The following is a 20,199-nucleotide window of genomic DNA, read 5'->3' on the forward strand; positions in this document are numbered from 1 at the left end:
TTAAAAACTTGTGAGTTTTTTTTTGTTTGTTTGTTTTTTGTTTTGTTTTTTTTTTACAGGTGATGAGTCTGGCATGTAAAGGGCATCTCATAAATCTGGTATTAAGAAAAAAAGACTTCAAAGCAGGGACTCCAACAGGTATTTGCACCCCCGTGTTCATAGCAGCATGACTGCCGTCCTTCGGTGGATGAAGGACAAACACGCTGTGTCCACTTACACCCCGGAGTATGACCCAGTCCCAGGAAGGAAGAACGTCCTCCCACCTGCCACCGCGTGGAGGGACCCGGAGGCCACTGTACGCAGTGACAGGAGCCAGACACAGAAGGACACGTCCCGCGTGACCCCACGCACAGGGGGTCCCCAGAGGAGTCCCGTCCACAGAGACAGAGAGCGGATGGTGGGAGCCAGGGGTGGGGCAGGGGCGGGGAGTCCGTGCTTCCTGGGGGCAGGGTCTCAGTCTGGGGAGATGGAAAGTTCTGGAGACGGGTGGCGGGGGCGGGTGCAGGGCAGCGTGAGTGCCTGACGCCGCTGAGCTGTGCGCTTAGGGACGGTTACGATGGTGAATTTCAGGTTGTGTGTACTTTACCACAATAAAAAAAAATCAACGTATAAAAATCCACGATGAACATGACCTCGACCTTTTCTAAAGACGGGATCTGACCCGGGGCTTGACCACCCACCACGTCTTCTCCTCTCCCTAATCTCACCCTGTCGGATGCCAGCGAGCGGATACACGCGGCGAGTCCGCCACCGCGAGCAGGAGCGAGGCGCCCGCCCCCGCCGCCCGGCGCACGGACCCGAACACGCGGCGCCCAGCGAGGGAACCCGACGCGAGCGGCCACGCGGGGTGTGAGTCCGCGTGTGTGAAACGTCCGGAACGGGCTCGTCCACGGACGGGGAGGGGGCTCGTGGGGGCCGGGGGAGGGGCGGTGACGGTTAACGGGGAGGGGGTTGCTGTTGGGGAGACAGAATGTTCTGGAGTTGGTGGTGGTAGCGCCACCGCGCCCATGGTTGTGAGCGGTGATTTCATATGGATTCCAGGTGCGGAAACAGAGGCCTCCCAGCTGGCGTCGTGCCCTCACGCCCCTGGCCCCACAGGCCCCACCGGCCCCAGGAGCAGGGGTGCAGCTGAGCCCCGCACGTAATCGGTGCTCGGCATGCCTGCTGATGGAATTCGAGGGACCCTCCCTGGGTGCTCCCGCCTCCGGGACCTCCCTTCCTGGGCTCCGGGACGGCAAGCAGCTTTCCCAGGCCACCGTGGCCAGCCCAGCAGCGGCTCTGTGCTGCAGCGAGGGTGGGGTCACCCTTGGGCCAATGCCCAGTCCTGCTCTGAGCGTGGGGGCCACCCCAGCAGCAACCTCGTGGCCGGGCCTCCCCCCCCCCCCCTCGCTGCAGCCTGCTGAGCTCATTGGCCCAGGCTGCGGCCTCCAGGCACCTGTTGCTGTCTGTCTGGGGGCCACCCTCCCCGTGCTCCATCTGTCCAGCGGGCTCACTCTGGCGGCTGTGCAGTAAGTAGGGCAGGGGGCGGCCTGGGCAGAGGTGGGGGGTCCCCTGGGTCTGGGGGAGGCCATCTCGGAGGTCCGCGGGAGTCCCCAGCTCTCGTGGCGGCCCCCCTACATACCTGAGGGCACGTACCTGCGGCCTGGCCTGTCGGGGCCCCTCCCCCAGTGCCCTGCTCCAGCCCCAGGGAAGGGTCACTTTTCTGGCCCGAGACGTGACACAATGGTGCTGGCAGCCAGGGGCACTGGAGACCCCAAAGGCTTTGGGAAATCGGCAGCACTGGGTTCGACCACAAGCTCCCTCCGACCTCTGGCTGACGGCTGTCTCCAGAGACTCAGTTTCCTCATCTGCCCTATGGGAGCAGAGGCAGTGGGAGGAGGCAGGGGCCCCAGCATTGGGGTCAGGGAGCTCCCGGGGGGGGGGGGCCCTGTCCCTCCCTGCCTGTAGTGGCCAGAGTGAGGCTGGTCCTGACCGCTGCAGCGTGAGCTTCTAGATTTAGGGGTGGGGGTGGGGTGCAGCAATGGCAGACGAGGAAGGTCCGGAGACCCCATGTGGACAACAGCCTGGGAGGGGCTGGCACCACGTCGGCCTGTCGCGCTGGCTTCCGGCGCCGGATAAAAATAGTCCCTGCTCTCAGAGAACATGAGTCGACCCTGGGGCCAAGGGTTCTGGTCTGGGCTCTGTCTCATCTCCGTGTGACCTTGGTGGGGGGTGGGGGGTGGGGGGTGGGTCCCAGCCCTCTCTGGGCCCCAGCAGCCTCCTTGTGCTCAGGGAGGGTGGGCTATGGGGAGGGGTCCCGAGGCAGGGGGCGGGGGGCATGAGGGCAAGGCTGTCCCGCCACGCCAGCCTGAGTGTGAACTTGCCAGGTGAAGCGGGTTCCGGGCAGAGGGGCCAGTAATGGCTGAGGTGAGAGGCGGGGGCCAGTCGATTCGTGTACACGGGGCGCCCCCCAGGTCAGGCCCACAGCAGGGCCTCAGCAAGTGCAAGACACCTCTCGGGCGAGACGCCTTTTCTGCAGCCCTCCTCCCGCCCAACTCCGGATCCCAGGCTTCTCAGACGTCTCCATGACAACCAGGGCCTTGCAGGAGCTGGATGGGGGCCTGGGCAGCTGCCAAGCAGGCCAGGACCTCTCCACGCTGGCTGACCCCCGCCCTGACCAGCCCCTGGAGGACAGAGCTCGAGGTACCCACAGAGGCACTGGCAGGATGGAACCCAAGCCCCCGTCTTCCCATTGAGCCGGAGGTTGACCTCCAGAGACCGGGACCTAGACTCCCACGTTGGACTGGTTTAAACTATGCTCCCTGTTTCCGGCCTCTGTCCGTTAGTGCCTTGGGGATCTATAAAGAGCCCCAGAAACATAAGCGCCGGGCCCGGCGGGTCAGGAGTCAAATCCCCGCTTGCCCGCAAAGTGCTGTGTGCCTGTGGGCAGGGCTGCCTGTGAGCCTGTTTCCTTTCTAATCTGTCAAATGGGAGCCATGACCCACCCTTAGCCCTGCAGAGCCCAGCAGAGGGTGGGATGGGCCCGGGGGTCTCACGACCTTGACTCTCTCTCTTTTCCTATTACAGCAACACCGAGGCTGGCCGACTCTAGCAGCTGGTCCCATGTGAGCAGCCGGGGCCCCGGGGTTTCAACCTACGATGCCCCTGCAGCCAGGGATACGCTGGCCAAGGGGGTGGCTTTCTATACTCTGTGGGAAGGGTGTGGGCTCCCTTAGGGGAAAGAGACAAAGGAAACACCCCAGGCGACTGGTGACTCCTCATAGGATTCTCAAGAGCCGGCAGCAGAGGGCAGCCCCACAGGCAATGTGGATGCCAGGCCCAAGAAGACAGAAAAAGAGCCTGTGACCAAAGTGGCCCTGGGAGCTGGGAAAGAGAGGCTGAAAGCTGGAGCAGGTAGGCTTGCAGAAGGCAGGGGTGAGGTGGGGGCGTGGGTGCGGCCCAGCCGGGCGTCAGATCCTGGGCTGCTGGGGCTTCGGATGTAGGGGGAAGGGAACGGGGCGCAGTGGGGCTGCTGGCTGGGTTCTGTCCCGGGTGTCACCAGCGGTCACTAAAAGGGCTTGGGACCCTCTGCTAAAGCATAACACAACCTCAGCCTCGGTTAATTACCTTCTAGATTATTCTCCCCGTCCCAGGGAAGCTCCGAGGCAGGCATGCAGGGCCGCGTGGCCAGGCAGGGAGGAGCTGAGATCAGGGCCCAGGTCTGCCCCGTGGGGCTGTGCCCAGCCCGACACTTGCTCCCGCAGCTCCCCGGAGCCCCGTCCGCAAGAAGGCGCAGGCCGCCCCTCCCCCGCAGCGGCCACCGCCGCCCCCGACCCCGGCCCTGAGCGAGGAGCTGCCCTGGGGAGACCTGTCACTCAACAAGTGCCTGGTGCTCGCCTCACTCCTGGCGATGCTGGGTTCGGCCTTCCAGCTGTGCCGCGGTGAGCCTGCGCCCTCCGGGGTGGGGTCTTGAATACCCGCCCCCGCCTCCCCCGGGCTGGTCCCCTTCCCCCTCCCCCCCGCCCCCGCCCCCGCCACGGTGTGGACCTCAGAGGAGTGCTCGTCCACCCACTGCCCCGCCTCGTGCAGGCACACTGCTCAGCGACTGACCTTGGGCGCCCCCAGGGCGGGGCCTCCTCCCCCACCCCCACCCCCACCCCCACCCCCACCCCCACCCCCACCCCCACTGGGTACCTGACCCTGGGCCCTTCCTCTCCCCCGTCGGATTTTGGCGCTCCTCCCCCCTCGGTGAACAGGTCCTCGCCCACCTCGGGCCCTGCCTCTCCCCCCCGCCCAGGACTGGCCCTGTGAGCCCCCTTTCTAGTGTGTGCGCTCCGGGCAGCTCTTGTGGCCCTTTTGCACCTGGAATGAGGGAGACTGGGAGGGAAGGGGGCGCCCCAGCAGTGAGACCCTGGAGCCTTCCCTTCGGAAGGCTCGGAGAGGGGAGGGGGGAGGGCTCCAGCGGGGAGGACGCGGGCGGAGGGCGCGGTGTGCGCCGTGGCCTGGGCTGACACCCCTCCCCTCCCAGATGCTGTGGCGGGGGAGGCAGGTACCCCTGCACCTGTCCCCGAGCCGTGGGTACCGCCCAGGTCGGCACCGGAGCCAGCGTCGCCCCGGCCCCCGCCCCCGGTAAGCGCCTCCTTTAAGTGACCGCGGGCGGTGGGGGGGAGGGGCCTGGGCCGGCAGGGGAGGCGTGCGCTGACCCCACCGTCTCACACCGCCGGCGCGGCAGCCGAAGCCCGAGGCCTGGGTCCCCCCATCGGGACCGCCCGCGCCCCAGGTGGAGGCGGAGGAGAAGGCCGAGGTTCCTGGGAGCCGGGAGGCTGCAGACAAGGCTGCTGGGGAAGAGCGCGCGCCCAAGGAGACGCCTCGGAAGGAGGAGAGGCCTCGGAGGGAGAGGCCGCCGAAGGAGCAGAGGCCGCCGAAGGAGAGGCCGCGGAGGGAGGAGAGGGCTCGGAAGCAGGAGAAGCCACGGGCCGCCAGGGAGCCCCGAGGAGCCCTACCGCGGCGCTGGGAGGCAGGCGAAGGGGGCCGTCGGCCTTGGACGCAGGACTCTGGGGACCCCGGGCGCAGGAAGAGGCAGGCCTGGGGCTCCCCGCGGCGCCCGGACGGGGACCGGCCTCCGGGCCGCCAGAAGCAGCGGGCTGGCAAGGGGCGGGACTGAGCCAGGCCTCGGTACTGTGACACACAGTCCAGGGACCCCCCGCTCGGTGGCCCCCGCGGTTCAGTGAAATAAATTGAGTGCTGCAGCCCCTGGGCCGCCTGCTCCTTTGAGCCTCGACGCCGGGACCTGCCTGGGCCTGAATGGCGGAGATGCTAGCTCTAAGGGGAGATGGGGGGGGAGGGCGCCGGCCAGGCAGCGACCCGACCCGCCCCGCCCCTCCTGCCAGGGGACAGCTGGCCGGGAGGAGGCCCCCCCCCCCCCCCCCCGCTGGTCCCCACCGCGCGCGCGCGCGCGCACACACACACACACACACAGACGTCAGCCTGTGCTTGCTGGTCTTTATTGGGGCGATGATGGGGGTCCGAATAAATATGGGCGGGGACGCCACTCGGGGGGCACGGTGCGGGGCTCACCGGCAGCCGCACTCGGTGGCCACCATGTTGGGCACGTGGTGCGCGCTGATGCGCTCCTCCGACAGGCTGATGAGGAGCTTGCCCGCGTAGGCCGTGGGCACGCAGCAGGGCGGGCGCGCCAGGGCGGCGCCGCGGGCCTGCATCTTGAGCAGCAGCACCACGTGGTTGCCGTAGCGCGGGTTGCGGTCGGACTGCGGCCAGCCGCACGCGCCCTGGCAGTTGTTGGCCTGGTACGTCTCCGGGATGAGCACGGAGCGCTCGGCGCGCAGGTCCACGCTCAGCTCGCGCAGCGCGCACGGCCCGTCGGCTGCCCCGGCCCCCGCGCTGCGCTGCGCCCGCGCCGGTCCGCCCTGCTCGCGCCCGCGCCACTCCGCGCGCAGACCCTGCAGCGCCTTGAGCAGCAGGAGCGCGCGCAGCGGGCCGCCCGGGCCGCCGGGAGCCCCCGGGTCCCCCGAGTCCCCCGAGTCCCCCGAATCCCCCGGGCACAGCGCGAGCAGGCGCGCCAGCAGCGGCGTGGCGGCCGGCGGCAGCCCCGGGAGCCCGCGCAGCTCGGCGGCCGCGGCCTGCAGCTCGGCGGCCACGCGACGCGCTAGGCCGGCGGCCCAGGGCGCGGACGCCGGGCCGCGAGGCGGCGCGGGGTCCCCGGCGGCGGCGGCGGCGGCGGTGGGCGTGGCGGGTGGCAGCAGAAGCAGCAGCAGCGGCTCGTCGCCACCGTTGAGCAGGCGCTCCTGCGCCGCGGGGTCCGACAGGTTGACCAGGCCCTGCGGGAAGCCGGCCAGCGCGCCGGGGTCCAGGGCCAGGCGCGGCGGCGAGGCCTCGGCCGGGGGCCCCCGCAGCGCGCGCACCAGGCGCGTGAGCGTCTCCAGGAAGGGGTCGGCGCTGGACCGTGGCTCCTTAGGCGCCTGCTCCTGGGAGGGCCTGGAAGGCGGAGTTGGGCGGTAGGGGCAGGTGCAGGGTTCCCCTCCCGACACCCCCAACGTGGGCCTGCGCACACCTGGGCGGCGGGAGAGGCACTTGGTCCAGCAGGCCACGCGCGGGCAGCGGTGCAGGCGCGGGCCCCGGCAGCAGGAGCAGCGCCGGGGTCATGCGTGTGAAGCAGCGGGGATCGGGGCCGAACAGCAGCTCCTGCAGCTGGGCCGTGCTCAGGGGCGCACCTGCGTGGCGGGGCACGGGGGCCTGGCTGAGCGGGGGCGGAGGACCGCGGGCCGCCCACCATTGCCTGGTCCCTCTCTTGGAGAGCCTACCGTCTCTGCGGGGTTGCAGGGTCAGGGTGAGCCCCGGGCTGCGCCAGGCCCCTTCTGGGTGGTCCACCGCCAGCACCAGGTAGCGGGTGTCCGGGGACTGACAGAGGTTCTGTGGAGACGGGGGGCTCAGCCTAGCCAGGTGGGGGGGGGGGGAGGCGAGGACACCAGCCCTGCTCTGCCCATTGCCCTTGACACCCCCCTTCAAGGTTCCAACCAGGGGACTTGGAATCTTTCTGTTCAGCACAGTTAAAAAACCCCATCCCCCCTCCTCTGCTGGGTGAGGGCTCCTGGAGGCCCCCGAACTAACCCCCTTCAACACCCCGGTACCTGGGTGCCTGGCAGCCCAGCCCTTGTGACCGTGACCTCGGGGCCAGGGCCAGGGTACAGCACCAGCATCGCCAGCTCTAGGGGACCAGCCCCTCCAGGCGGGGGCTCCTGGAACTTCAGTGAGGGTGTCGGCTCCCATGTCACTGTGGCCGGGAGGGACAAATAGGGAAGGGGTTGCCCCAGCCCCTCCCCGAAGCCCGTCTTGCAGTCCTGCGGGGAGAGCCCCCACCCATACCTGGAGAGGCTTGACACCCAGACATCGGGTGCAGGGCCTTGCCCCAATACGAGGAGCCTGGAGCACCCCTGGGGTCTCTGTCTGGGGCTCTCCTTAGTGGGGGGAGCCCATAGGGTCCCCTGGGAAACCATTTCCTCCAGCAGCTCCTGGGAACAGGCCACACGCTACCCTTGGGGGGGGGGGGTGTGGGCGGAGCATGGCTCTGCCCCGACTCCCTTCTGCTCCTTCATGGGGTGGGGGGGCGGTGAACACCTCCCAGGAGGGATGCAGGAAGGGTGGGCTTGGAAGCAAAGCATTGGGGGATTTGCAGCCCCCAGACACGAAGGGCCCCCACTTCCCGGGCCCTCAGCCTCAGCCTTCCCAGGAGGCCAAGATGGGTCTAGGGTTGGGCTCCGGCAGGACCCGGTCTGGAAAGAGTGGTGGCAGCGTGGCACCGCCCAGGCCGCGGCCCCCTCCCTACGTACCTTCCTCCAGGTGCAGCACCACCAGCCGCCGCCCCCCGGGCTCCCCCAGCCACGCCTGCAGCTGCCGCAGAGAGAACAGGGCGGCCTGCCTGCCCCTGGGGGCGCAAACTCCGAAGGTGGCCAGGCCGTGGGGACCCCAGCGGGCCCGCCGCACAGCCTCGAGGAAGGCGAGCTCATAGCCTCTCAGCGCCCCCACCACCCGAAGCGGGGAGCCGCTCCCGTTACCACCCCTGTCCAGCGTCACCAGGCACAGGGGGTCTTGGGGACTGCCCGGGGGCTGCCAGTCCCAATCCGGGTGGAAGATGAGACCCCCGGTGCCTGTGGCTGGCCCTCCAGGCAGGGCCGGGGTGCTGGAGACCTCTTCCCCAGGGTCCCCGGCCATCAGCAGAGCCCCCATCACCGACAGCACCAGGGCCGGCGGAGAGAGCAGACCAGGCATCCCGGCTGCTGTGAGGGGCCGTGTTGCTCTGGCTTCTATGGAGGAGACCGGGATGTTTGTGCAGGAGCAAAGCCCCTATCTCCTTCTGGGGTGTGACCTTGGGGGCCAACGTCTGGTGCCCCACCGTGGGCCTGGGCGGGCAGAGGAGCCTCTCAAAGCCTCTTCTGTTCCAGCCTGACCGCCTATCTTCCTACCCGTGATAGAGTGCCGCCCGTGCCCAGTTGGTCCAACGACTGTCCTTGATGAGGTTTTCCCCTCTGCAGGAGGGACTGGGAACCAGACCAGGGAGCGACAGCGCAGACGATCAACAGCTCTGGGATGGGGGCGGGGGGGGCAGGCGCCCTGGAGGCCTCCGGCACCCGGCTCTGATGGGGACCAGAGATCTTGGTGTTCAGACCGCTGGGTGCATGGGCTTGGCCAGAGGGTGGTCTCCCAGCGAAGCTGGGGCTCCCCAAGTGCTCGCTCACACTGCCTCTTGGCACCCTGGAGCTGCAGAAGCACAGCCATTTGGCTGAAGACCCCAAGGAGGGGGAGCGGCCGCAGGAGAGAGCCCAGACCCGCTGCTGACTGCCTGGGTCTGTCCTTCACCCACCGGCATCCTGGGAGGACACAGGGACACCGAGGCCCCAACCCCAAGCTCCCCACATATATGGTGGGGGTGCATGTGGGTGTTCACCAGCAGCGAGTGAAGCTACCACACCTACTGACCCACAGAGCCTCCCCCACCCCCCCCCCATTCCCCCACACAGCAGGTCACTTCGGGCATCAGGGGAGACCGTTTAATGACCGCCGGACACATGGCACAACCCTGCACAAAAGCACATAGCTTGGAGAGAAACAGGACAAGACGGCGAACTGGCCTGGAGAAGGGGCGGCTTTTTAGTTGGCTGGGGGAGGGGGCGGAATGTTCCCAGGGCCCTCGGAGGGCAGTGGGGGCCTCAGCATCGGAGGCATGGGAGTTGGGGGGTGAACCCCGGGATTTGAGGGGTGAACTCCAGGAGGCTGGGGGTGAACCCCAGGAGCTGGAGGATGGACCCCAGGAGCAGATGGGTGGACCCCAGGAGGTGGGGGGTGAACCCCAGGAGGCTGGGGGTGGATCCCTGGGGCTGGGGGGTGGACCCCAGGAGCTGGAGGGTGGACGCCAGGGGCCTGGGGGTGAACCGCGGGAGCTGCGGGGTGCACCCCCGGAGCTTGGGGGTGAACTGCAGGAGCTGGAGGGTGGACCCCTGGGGCCTGGGGGTGAACCCCAGCAGATGGGGGAGGGTGGACACCCGGGGCAGGGGGGTGGACCCCCGGGGCTGGAGGGTGGACGCCCGGAGCAGGGGGGTGAACCCCAGATGCTGGGGGGTGCACCACTGGTGTCGGGGGGTGGACCCCGGGAGCCGGGGGGTGGACCCCAGACGTTGGGGGGTGGACCCCAGGAGCTGGTGGGGGCAGCTGGGGAGGGCCCGGAGGCCCGGAGGGTGCAGGCCCGCTGGGCGGCATGGGCGGAAGGGGCAGGCCTCCTGGCGGTGGCGGGGGCAGAGACTCTGGCAGCGGTGGCCGGGGGGGCAGACCGTTCATCAGGGGGGGCGGGGGGCGCTTCACCCCGGGGGGCCCAGCAGGGAGGCTTGGCGGGGCTGGAGGCTTCTCCATCTTGAAGTGGAACTGGAGGAAAAACTGGAGAAGACGGAGGGGGCTGAGCGGCGGTCCAGAGGGGACAGGCCGGCCGGGGCAGATGCCCAAGGCCCCACGAGCGCCTGGACCCAGACCCACTCACTCACCTGCTTCGTTTCCCGATTCCAGTGGGTCCAGAACTTGCCCTCGGCCTTGTCAATCTCCCTGCTTGGCACCTGTGTGGGGACGGGGGTGGAGCGGGGCCTTGAGGACCACGCCGGATCTGGGGTGGCGGCGGCTGATGTCCCAGCCCGGCTACCTAGCAGCCCTGGGGTCCCGGGGAAAGGCTGTGCTCTTTGCCCGGGACGGGATTACGGGTCCCCAAACAGCCTGGCCACACAAGGGTGTCTTCCCACCAGGGTCACGTCAGGCTCTCTGCCCTTCGGTGGGGACCCACCTCTGGACGCCCAGCCCCCGGCTGTCGGTTCACACAGCTCCCCCGCCTTCCAGAGGCCGCGACCCACTGGGGGATGGCTGCTGGGGGACCCCGTGGGTGCTACCTTGAAGGCGATGGTCTCGTAGGGCTCGGCGGCCATCAGGAGGTACTGCCAGCGCCGGTCCGGAGGCTCGATCCTCTGCTCGTAGGCGGACATAAAGCGGTGGCGGGGCATGACGCCCTCGGCGATCTCGGGGTAGTCGATCTGTGGGGGGGAGGGCAGGTGGCAGCGCCGCCGTTCAAGGGACCCCCTCCCACCCCCAGTCGGGCTCCGGCTGCCCCTACCTGGAAGAGGAGACTCTGCTGGCCCATCTCTGTGTCCCTCTGCTTCGTCACTGCAACACACGAAGGGATCAGGTCCAGGCCAGCTCGTGCTCCCGGAGGCTAAGGGACCACGGGTGTGGACGAACGCCACCCGCGAACGGGAGGGCAGGACGCTGGGGCCCGTCGTCTGGCTGGTGAACCAGGGCTACGTGTACCTGGGACGGCTACCGCCCAGGACCGTGGGGTCCCTGCCTGAGGTCACGGAGTCAGGGGTGCGCGTGGGCAGGATGAGGGCCCTGTGGCCCTCACCTCGAGGCCTGGGACGACACTCCACGGAATCTGAAGCGGGGGCACGCTGTGCACACACAGCAAGCAGGGTCTGTGCCCCTGCTTCTGGGAGGACGCCCTTCACGTTAGAGCCCTGCACAGGCCTCCAGTGGCCCTGTTCTCACTCGCAGACCGCTCTCCATACAGCTCTGGAACATGCCGCGCTCCCCCCCAAGCCCTCCAGCGTCTCCCCATGACACTCAGGACAGAGACCAGGTGGCCTACCATGGCCCAAAGGCCTTTGGTGGCCTCCATCTGCCCCCCCCCCCCCCCCTCAGATCCTGTCATCCCAGCCCTAGCTTATCAAGCAGACCTGCCCCAGGACCTTTGCGCTGCTGTGTCGGGCTTGGAGTGCCAGTCATGCACAGATGTCGCTACCTTTAGTTAGAACAGCTGCCTGGTAGCTTTTTCTTTCTAACTCCCGGAAACGTAGTCCTCTATATTCCAATGGAGCCACTTAACCTACTTTCTGGCAGGTGATCCAAGAACCCTCGTCTCTGCCGTCAGTTCCACTAAATAAGTGGTTTCTTACACAGACCTTCACCCTCTCCTCCTTCAGGCTGAAGCACCAACACCCTGTCCCAAGGTCAAGGAAAGGGCCTCCCCTCCATGGTCACTCACGTCGCCCAACAGCACAGTAAAGAACCACCTGCTCCCAAGACACGGGGACACGGGGCCCGAGAAGCCGTGACACTCTGTTAGGGCTGTCTGGGAAAGTTCACAGGAAGGGGGGCCCCAGGGGGGCCGCTGGTCCCAGCCTAGTCCTTCCGATGGGAAACAGGAGAGGCACGGACAAGTGGGGGTCTCCGCAGCAAAGGGCCAGACAACAGCAGCTTCTGTGTGGCTCAAGGACAGGGCTGGGGGTCACGCCCAGCCCCGGCTGCGGGCCAGACCGTCCCCAGACAGAATTACCTTTGTAGCCCGGGCGGCCGATCTTCACAAACTTCTTCACCTCCACCTTGACCTTCTCTGGCGCCGGCTGGGCGGGGGCCTCTTTGGCCTCCTTGGCGGCTCGCCGGGCCCTGCAGGCGGGACAGAGATGGCACCGTGGCCCCCCACACGGGCCGCCAAGGCCACAGGCCCAGGTGCTGGGAGCTGTCCAACCCTCACAGCGACCTTGGGAGTTTGAGAGGCCAGGGGCACGGGGGTGGGGGTGCTGGTTGGGGGTCCCAGGGTTCGCACGCAGCGGGGCTGGGACAGGCTCGGGGCACCTCTGTCCCCATCACATTTTGTGCTGCCCCTCACTAGGAGGTCTTCTGTGACCCTCACCTCTCTCCCCGCGTTACAGAAGCCCCAGGCCGCAGCACGATCAGCTTGACCGCTGGGGAAAGAGCACCTCCCACCCCTCCTCGCGCCCACCCTCTGCTCAGCCCCAAGGCCCGGGAGACCCCGTGAAGCAGCTCCTGGAGGGGCTGGACCCCGGGCGCCGGAAGGGGGCCCAGGTACTCACAAGTTGGTCTGATGCTTCTTCCCCTGGGTGTGCGCCAGGTAACTCCCCTGCAGCGGGAAAAGCACACGGGTGGTTCGAGACCAGGTGAGCGAGGGCGGGGAGGGCAGAGAGGAGCCGGCCTCTGTCCACAGGCCCTGCCTCGAGGCGGGCGCTGGGTGGCTGCCGGACGGACAAGCTCCGGCACGTTCGCACGAAGCGGAGCAACACCGAGCCGGAGAAGGCGTCTGCGAGCGCCCGCTGTCACAGCGTGTGGGGCTCGGGAAGGCTCGCTGCCCACCACCGCGGGGGGTGATCAGTGGGCCCGGCTGCACGGTGGAGGCTGGTACCCCCCAAGTGACGTGCCCCGGGACCGCCGGGGTCCGACCTGACAACAGCCCAGGGGACCTCTCCGCACGGAGCGGGGCGAACTCCCCGTTTCTCGATTGCCAGGGGAGCACTGGTGGAGTCTGGGGAAGTTTGTGGCGGTCGTGACCGGGGCGGTCCTGGCATCGAGCGGGTGGGGGACACGGCTCAGCATCCCCCGAGAACGACCCGACTCGTCTGTCAGCACTGCCGAGGGGGACAGACCGCGCGACTCGGCACCACTTGTGACCGCAAACAACCCGAACGCTCAACAACGGGAAAGGGGAAAGCCGGATCTACTCGCTCCGGAGCGGATCCGCGCACCGTGCGCACGCGGCGGACTACGACCTCCTGTCACTGAAAGAGCCCAGTTGGAGCCACACCGACGAGATCCCAAAAACCGGATCTAGAACTCCCGGGCACGGGCCTGGCCCAGGGCCGACGGCGCGCTCCCGCAGTAACGGTAGCAGTGGGGGTTACGGCGCAGCAGGGGGACTTGGTGGGGGGGACGCAGACCGGGGACGGGGTGCTTGGCCTGTGCCCGGAGCACGCAGGGTCTCCCCTAAAGGACGTGCCCGAGAGCACAGTCTGCTGAGGTAGCAGGCCCGAGCCCCTCCACCCTCGGGCAGGCTCTGAACGATGTCCCGGAACTACAAAGGGGGCAGCGCTGCCGGGCCACGCGGCGGGGGACCCCGACGCGCAGCAGCGGAATCCACCCCAGAGCCGAGAACACACCTCGTTGTTGTGCAGGGTCAGGCACAGCTTGCACTCGTAGGAGCCCAGGTGGTTCTTCATGAAGTAAGGGTCCTGGGGAGAGAAACATCCGTCAGCGGCGACCGTGGCCCCGCACGCGCTGCGAAGAGCCAGAGCCTGGTCTTTGTCCAAGCAGCAGAGGCGGCTGCTTTCCCTCGGGCAGGCGTTCGAGGACAGGGGGCTGGGAGGAGCCCGTGGCCCAGGCTCCACGGGGCCCTCCTGAGGCAGCACCACACAACTCCCCCCCCCGGATCCTGTGGACACAGGCCGCTCGGCAGGGCTGGGGGCCCACGATACTGGTTCTCCACCCCGCCCCGGTGGCGGTTCCAGGTCCGGAAGGAAGCAGAGCCAGGACGGCACGGCTGGGCGCCCGCCTCCCAGGCCAGGCCAGGCCAGGCCAGGGGCCCGTCGCTAACCTCGCCGGCTTTGCCAAGCTCTGCGGCACAAGCCAGACACCAGAACAAAAGCAAACGCCTCAACAAAGGCCCGTGGAGACCCTGGTCTCTGCGCACGGGGTTCCCAGGCCAGCCACGCAGCCTTCCACGAAGAGGGGCGGCGGCACAGACCCACGGGGGTTCAAATCCTAACTCGCTGTCCCGTGACTGTGTCGTCGTTGGCCGTGACGGTTCTCCCTCGTCTCCTTGGGAAAATGGGGACGGGAACAGAGCTGACCTCACAGGTGAGGCCTGGCCCACGGTGAGAGCTCTCGTCTCAGAGGAGTTTGAAGTCTAAGGGGCACCATGCGTGGACCCAGGGCACACTGGGGGACGTCTGGGGACACTGGAGTTTGTCACAGTTGGGGTGATCCTGGCACTGAGTGGGTGGGGGCCGGGATGCTGCTGGGCTGCCGACAGCACCCAGGATGCTCTGGCCCTAAATGTCCGCAGTGCCGACGGGCAAATCTCGGTCTACCGATAGCTCTGAACCGCCAAATAAAACGTTGCCCTTCACTGCTCACGGCCAGAACGTCAATCCACACGACGCTGTCTCAGTCCTCGCCACCGGCAATTCCCCACGCCTCTGGTCAGTCAGTCACACAAAAAGCTCACGCGATAACCCACCTCCCCCACTCTGAACAGCAGGCGGTCTCTGAGGTGGACAGCTGGAGTTGCTCTAGGTCAAGTTCCCTTGATTACAGACCGGGACCCGAGGCCCAGAGCGCTGGGCAGCGGGGCGAACGGCACCAGGTGCGGGCGTACTGAATGTGGCTCCACTGACGGAAGGCAGAGCGAGGGAACACGGGACGGAGGGGGGCTTCCTGCCCTCGGTTCCACCCACCTTGTTGATGTCAATGGTCTCCAGGGCCAGCTGCCGGAGGCGCTCCCTGCGGTCTCGGTTGCTCTCTGAGGAGGAGGCCACGCCTCCACTTCCCGTCTTACCCCCAGGGCGATGCTGGAAGTCCATGGTGATGGCGTTGGGATTTTACCAGACCCCGGAGAAACCTGCAGGGACAAAAGAGAGGCTGTGACAGTGCAGGGCACAGCAGGGGACAGGGCAGGAGAGACACCCCCCCCCCCACCCTCTACAGTCTCCCATCCCTCCCTCTGCCCCCCACCCCATAGTCTCCCACCCCCCCCAGCTCCTGATGGGGACAAGCCTCATCGCCCCCCACCCCCGCCAATCTTCAGGTAGGCTGAGGGCCCAGAATGGCCCAGGCACGCACAAACCAGGAACAGGATAAACAGGATGCCTGGCCCTGGGGGAGGCCTGGACAGGAAGCCCCCGCAGCCCGAAAGGTGCAAAGGCTCAGAGACCCAAAAGGGCAACGAGGAAGAAACGGCCAAGCCACCTGCTTCAGGAAGCCTTCCCGGACCTTGGCCCGAAGTCTCTGCGTCTGCTCACTTCTCCGGAGTCCTGTAGCTCAGCCGAAAACCTGCTGAAGAGGAAGAAGAGAATCTACCTGTTCCTCCTAACGCACAAGAGACATTCAAGACCTGACTGTGGCCCAGGAGGGCTCCCCTGAGCCCTCGATACCCTGTTCCACTCCCTGCCACAGTGCCTCCCACGTTCTTCCAGACTCGGCTCAAACCCAACCCCCAGACACCTCTCTCGCGTCTCTGAACACTCTCCCTCTTGACTGGTCAGTATCAGCCCCGCTGGCTTAAACCCACACTATCTTGTCTCTGCAGAAGTGAACTCATAGGGACAGGCCCAGCAGTGAACATGACCGCACAAAGACGCCCCCATTCTAATCCCCAAAACAGTAAACGTGGAACCACATATGGAAAAAAGGACCTTGCAGGTGGGATCGACTCAAGGTCCCGAAGTGGGGGAGACCCTGGGTTCCCCAGGGGCCCAGTGTCCTCACAAGGGAGGCAGAGGGTGGGAGGCAGAGAGCCGGGCAGACCCTGTGCTGCCGGCCGCGAGGATGAGGAGGGGCCACAGGCCGAGGACGCGGTGCCTCTGGAAGCCGGAAAAAGGGGGAGACAGGGCTCCCTGGGGCCCCTAGAAGGAGCACAGCCCTCCGTTTTATACTTCTGATTTCCAGAACCGCACAGTAATAAGTCTGTAGCCCTTAAACCACTAACTTCGTGGCGATTTGCTATAGTGGCCACACGCAAGGAACACACAGGGTACAGACCAGCTGTGCTGTGGACCTTGGAGTCACCCTGTAACTCTAGAGGAACCTCGACCTCTCCCTGGCCCGGTTCTTATCCTCTGGATGAGCACACGAAGACCTCACACCCGGGAACCAGCAACGCGACCTTCCGGATGGCTGCCGACTCAGGGCAGTTATACCGGTCACAGGGTCAGACCCTGTATTACAGAAGGACGCCTGGAGCTTCCCACTTTGAAATGCTGTCAGGCCAAGTGCGGAGGCCAAGCACCGCCAACTATCCCAATCACTCCATCACACGGCACTTGGTCCTGAGAAGAGGGTACAACGCCAGGAGCACCCCCTGCCAGGGAGGCAAGCGCACTGGCCCACGGAACCCCCGCTGCCTCGCCACCTGTGCCGTTTGCGGCGAGCCCAGGGAAAGCTGCACCCCAACCCTCCCAGGGGGGATCCCCGTGGTCCTGGCTGCCAGACCTGGTCACAGGCTCCGCGGGGGAGGCCCTGCCAGGGGTTGAGCTGTGCCGGCATCTGCCGTGAAGCACCCGCTGTGCCTTGGGAGACTCCAGCGTTTCTGGGGGAAGTGGTGAGAAACTCCTGGGGTCAGGGGGGTAGGGGGGAGCACAGAGGGACACGACTGGCCCTCGCTGCTGCCCGCAGCACGGCCGGGGCTGGGGAGGTCTCTCCCACAGGTCTTGAGTGACTTACGGGGCTCCGTGAGGAGCCTCCCACCTTCTCAAGGACGTTACGGGAGAGCGTTCGCCCAAACAATGAAATGGGGTGCCTGTGGGGGAGCGTGTGCTGATCAAGTGAGCAGCAGCTGACAGTAGATGAAAACGTGCTCAACGTCACTGTCCCTAGGGAACCGCAAATCAAAACCCCACGGACGCACTGCCTCCTGCCCATCAGGATGGCTGTTGCCAGAAACAGAAAACAAAGGCAACTCTCCGGAGTCAGGGCCGGACTCAGGAGGAAGCGGTGTCCCCCCCGTCTGCAGAGGAGAGGACGACACAAGCTCAAGGCCCAGGACACAGTTTGTGCTGATGCCTTGTTTCCCGTCATGTGTTACATGGGTGACGCTTCCGGAACACTCCACGGACCCAGTGGGAGCAAAGAGTTGCCCAAGTGACTCGGAAGGCAACTTTTTTTTTTTTTTTTTGTTTTTTTTTGTTTTTTTAACGTTTATTTATTTTTGGGACAGAGAGAGACAGAGCATGAACGGGGGAGGGGCAGAGAGAGAGGGAGACACAGAATCTGAAACAGGCTCCAGGCTCTGAGCCGTCAGCCCAGAGCCTGACGCGGGGCTCGAACTCACGGACCGCGAGATCGTGACCTGGCTGAAGTCGGACGCTTAACCGACTGCGCCACCCAGGCGCCCCGGAAGGCAACGTTTTAACAAAGCCAAGGGTTCCCACAAGTTTGGTGATGAGCCCGGTTCCTTCTTAATGGCGAGATAAGGCCCTCCAATGCTAGAGGCCGGCTGGGGAGTGTGCCCCGCGGGTGTCAGCTCAGGGAAACCCGACTCAGATACTGAACTGGTCGCCACGTCAGAGGGAAACCAGTGACCACTGGAGACCCAAACTGCTGGTTCCTAGCAGCGCACTGCACACATCATCCCTGTCCCTGCCTGCCTCCATCCCCAAGAGATCTCGTGCCCAGGGGCCTCGACAGACTGCTCGCACAGACTGGAGTTTCATCGTCAGAAGGACTGGAACGAAGGGACACTGCACTTGGGCTGGCACTGTGGGGGAGAGTCCAGGAGAGGAGGGAGGGCCAGGCCGAAAAGAGGGAATCCCATCAAAACCTGCCCACCAAACAGCAGGCAGCCTGCCCTTCCCCCACGCCTTGCCCAGCAGGGCCAGCTGGAGGCCCCCAGCAAGAGCACCAGAGACCGCATTCTCCTGGGAGCACCAGAGACCAGCTCCTGGGACTCTGGCCACTGGGGTCTCGCACGCCCCAGAGAAAACACCAGCGCCTTCCCAGGCTGGCCGGGCAGTGAGACTCACTAAGTGAAGCTGGCAATTCAAACATAACCAGATATGAAAAACCCCGTGTATCAAGAAAGGAAGGAAAGGAAAAGGAAAAGGAGGAAAGGAAATGAAGAAAGGAAGAAAAGGAAGAAAGAAACCTGACAGAAACCTCCCCAGACGATGGCAGCGTCCTCCTTGATTACCGGACAGGGCACTACACCACGAAAGCAGTGCAACCCGCCAAAAGTTAGCAAGGCGAATTAAAACCAGAAGGAAACTTCAGAAACACGGAATGATCCAAACAAAACACAGAACGTGAGAGCTTGGAAGTACAAATTAAGCAAGCCTTTTACAAAAGGGAATAAAAAAGGGGAAAATAGGTCAAATTTCAGAGCAATAATAGAAAGCACGGAGAGCCCTACCAGAGAGAGAAACAATACCCCAGGGCTGAGGGAATCTGACAGTTCAGACAGAAACAAACAAAAACCCATCAATGAAAACAATCGTGAAACTCTACACTGCCAAGAAAAACCTCCAGTTTCTATCAAAGGAGAAAAACAGAAACAAAAGGTCAGACACCAAAGGAGAATCAAACCAGAGATAAGCAACACTTTCTCAGTCTCAAGATGAATTTTCAACCTAGACTTCTACACTCCAATTTCCAACCGCGAGGGTAAGGAAATAACCAAGGACTCAAAATCAAGTCCTTTGAAAGCTATCTGGAGATGCATCCCGACACAACGAAGGAAAACAAACAGATGATCCGACTGAAAACAGAAGCCAACTCAGGAGAACACGCACAGAAAGTTCTAGACAGCTGCTCCGCTGCAGGGGACAGAAGCAGGCACGTGCCAGCCTCTGAGGGGATGCTTCTGTGGTGGGGGTGGAGGTGGGTGAGGGACGAGGAAACAATTTGTTTAAACCCAGGGAAAAATACAATCAATACGTGTTGAGATGTTGGGAGCTTCGAGGAAAAAACAGGTCAAGAAAACCAGGCTAACAGGAAAAATGCAGAAGTTAGGGGGGTTTTTTTTTGGGGGGGGGAGGGAGAACAATGGGAGAAAAGCACACAAGTGACCCCGATAATTGCCTTCGCAGCAGAGAATACTTTCAGCCTCAGGAAACAGGTCTAACGATGTCGCTAAAACTGCAGAAAACGCATTCAGAGAGCGGAAGGGGAAGCTGCCGTGGGTGGGCGGGAGGCAGAAAACAAGACCCACCAATCATCAGAGAACTCAGCAGGTCAGGCCCCAAACCCACACGGCCAGAGAGACCCGCTCCTTACAAAAGCAAGGGCTCGCTTTACGGAGAGGGAGGCGGCCTCCGGGGCCCAACGAGGGAGCGGGAAGCTAGCAAGCGGATGATCAGCGCCAGCTCCTCTCGGCCAGGAAAAGCAGCCCCGGACACGCGAGTCTGACCAGGGCCAGTTAACGGGCTCTGGCCGCCCAGGGGCGGCGCCGAGCGCCCCGCCCCCAGGACCGCGCTCCCTACTCGGCGGGCCCGGGGCGGCCGTTATATCCCCCACACAACAGGGGCGGGCATGGAAGCTTCCCGGACCCGAGAGACTCAGGACCGCACAACCACGGCGAAGACCCGCAAATCAGGGCTCGCAGGGGTCCTGGGGGCGCGGAGGGCACCATGTGAGCCGCCACCCGACCCGATCCCACGGGCCTACGGAGAGACTTCCGAGGACGCGGGACTCGTTTGGCTCTCCTGGCGCGCGGCCGTCGGGAACCCCAAAGCCGCCCGGCCCTCGCTCGCACCCCCCGCCGCCCGCGTACGCTCCCGTCCAGGGAAGCCAGGGCCTCGGGCCCCCCCCCCCGCGCCCTCACCGTGCTCCGTTCCTCACTCCGCGCCCGCCGCCACTACGACTACGTTACGCGCAAGCGCATCTCATCCTAGGGAAATACTTCCGGGGACGAAGCGGGCAGGGCCTCCCGAGTGCGCATGCCCGCCCAGGCCGGAGAGGTGGGCCGGAGGCTCGGGAGGCGCGAGAAAAGGGGGCGGGACTGAGAGTACAGGCCGGGATTCTAAGTGCGCGTGCGCGCCAGCCTCTTGACGCCTTCTCGGTGGCTCTAATTCGCGCGGGCTCAGGTCTCGCGGGAGGTCGGGTTGCGACTCGTTCCGCTCCGCCTGCTTCTGTCCGCTTCGGCAAAGGGCGCCACTGGTCGTGAGGGTACCT

General features: G+C 65.4%; 3 protein-coding genes across 9 annotated transcripts; 1 reads left to right on the forward strand and 2 right to left on the reverse strand.

Moving 5' to 3' along the window:
- Positions 1 to 1,378: 1,378 nt before the first annotated feature.
- JSRP1 (junctional sarcoplasmic reticulum protein 1) lies at positions 1,379 to 5,233 on the forward strand. Of its 2 annotated transcripts, none has more exons than XM_086699636.1 (7): positions 1,379 to 1,508; positions 2,454 to 2,682; positions 3,067 to 3,104; positions 3,264 to 3,393; positions 3,744 to 3,920; positions 4,508 to 4,608; positions 4,712 to 5,233. In XM_086699636.1, the coding sequence occupies exons 2-7, from the start codon at positions 2,565 to 2,567 to the stop codon at positions 5,141 to 5,143; spliced, it is 996 nt and encodes a 331-aa protein (XP_086555762.1). In that variant the 5' UTR covers positions 1,379 to 1,508; positions 2,454 to 2,564; the 3' UTR covers positions 5,144 to 5,233. The 2 variants fall into 2 exon arrangements, with proteins under 2 accessions (XP_086555762.1, XP_086555763.1); XM_086699637.1 differs by having other exon boundaries at positions 1,415 to 1,508; positions 2,367 to 2,682.
- Positions 5,234 to 5,467: 234 nt separating this feature from the next.
- On the reverse strand, positions 5,468 to 8,542 carry AMH (anti-Mullerian hormone). The gene is made up of 5 exons (XM_086699618.1): positions 7,827 to 8,542; positions 7,128 to 7,270; positions 6,801 to 6,909; positions 6,551 to 6,710; positions 5,468 to 6,474 (listed from the first exon to the last, which is right to left on the reverse strand). Exons 1-5 carry the CDS (start codon positions 8,263 to 8,265, stop codon positions 5,553 to 5,555), a joined length of 1,773 nt encoding a protein of 590 aa, XP_086555744.1. The 5' UTR covers positions 8,266 to 8,542; the 3' UTR covers positions 5,468 to 5,552.
- Positions 8,543 to 9,030: 488 nt separating this feature from the next.
- Positions 9,031 to 20,180, reverse strand: SF3A2 (splicing factor 3a subunit 2). Of its 6 annotated transcripts, none has more exons than XM_086699624.1 (10): positions 20,066 to 20,180; positions 15,307 to 15,366; positions 14,772 to 14,935; positions 13,476 to 13,547; positions 12,399 to 12,445; positions 11,861 to 11,970; positions 10,643 to 10,692; positions 10,422 to 10,562; positions 10,029 to 10,097; positions 9,031 to 9,924 (listed from the first exon to the last, which is right to left on the reverse strand). In XM_086699624.1, exons 3-10 carry the CDS (start codon positions 14,895 to 14,897, stop codon positions 9,145 to 9,147), a joined length of 1,395 nt encoding a protein of 464 aa, XP_086555750.1. In that variant the 5' UTR covers positions 14,898 to 14,935; positions 15,307 to 15,366; positions 20,066 to 20,180; the 3' UTR covers positions 9,031 to 9,144. The 6 variants fall into 6 exon arrangements, with proteins under 6 accessions (XP_086555750.1, XP_086555747.1, XP_086555746.1 ...); XM_086699621.1 differs by having other exon boundaries at positions 15,283 to 15,366; XM_086699620.1 differs by lacking the exon at positions 20,066 to 20,180 and adding an exon at positions 19,850 to 19,988 and having other exon boundaries at positions 15,283 to 15,369.
- Between the last annotated feature and the right edge of the window lie 19 nt (positions 20,181 to 20,199).

The sequence above is a fragment of the Puma concolor genome, chromosome A2, assembly GCF_028749965.1.
Source record: "Puma concolor isolate L17-30 chromosome A2, mPumCon1.1.hap2, whole genome shotgun sequence".
NCBI lineage: Eukaryota > Metazoa > Chordata > Mammalia > Carnivora > Felidae > Puma > Puma concolor.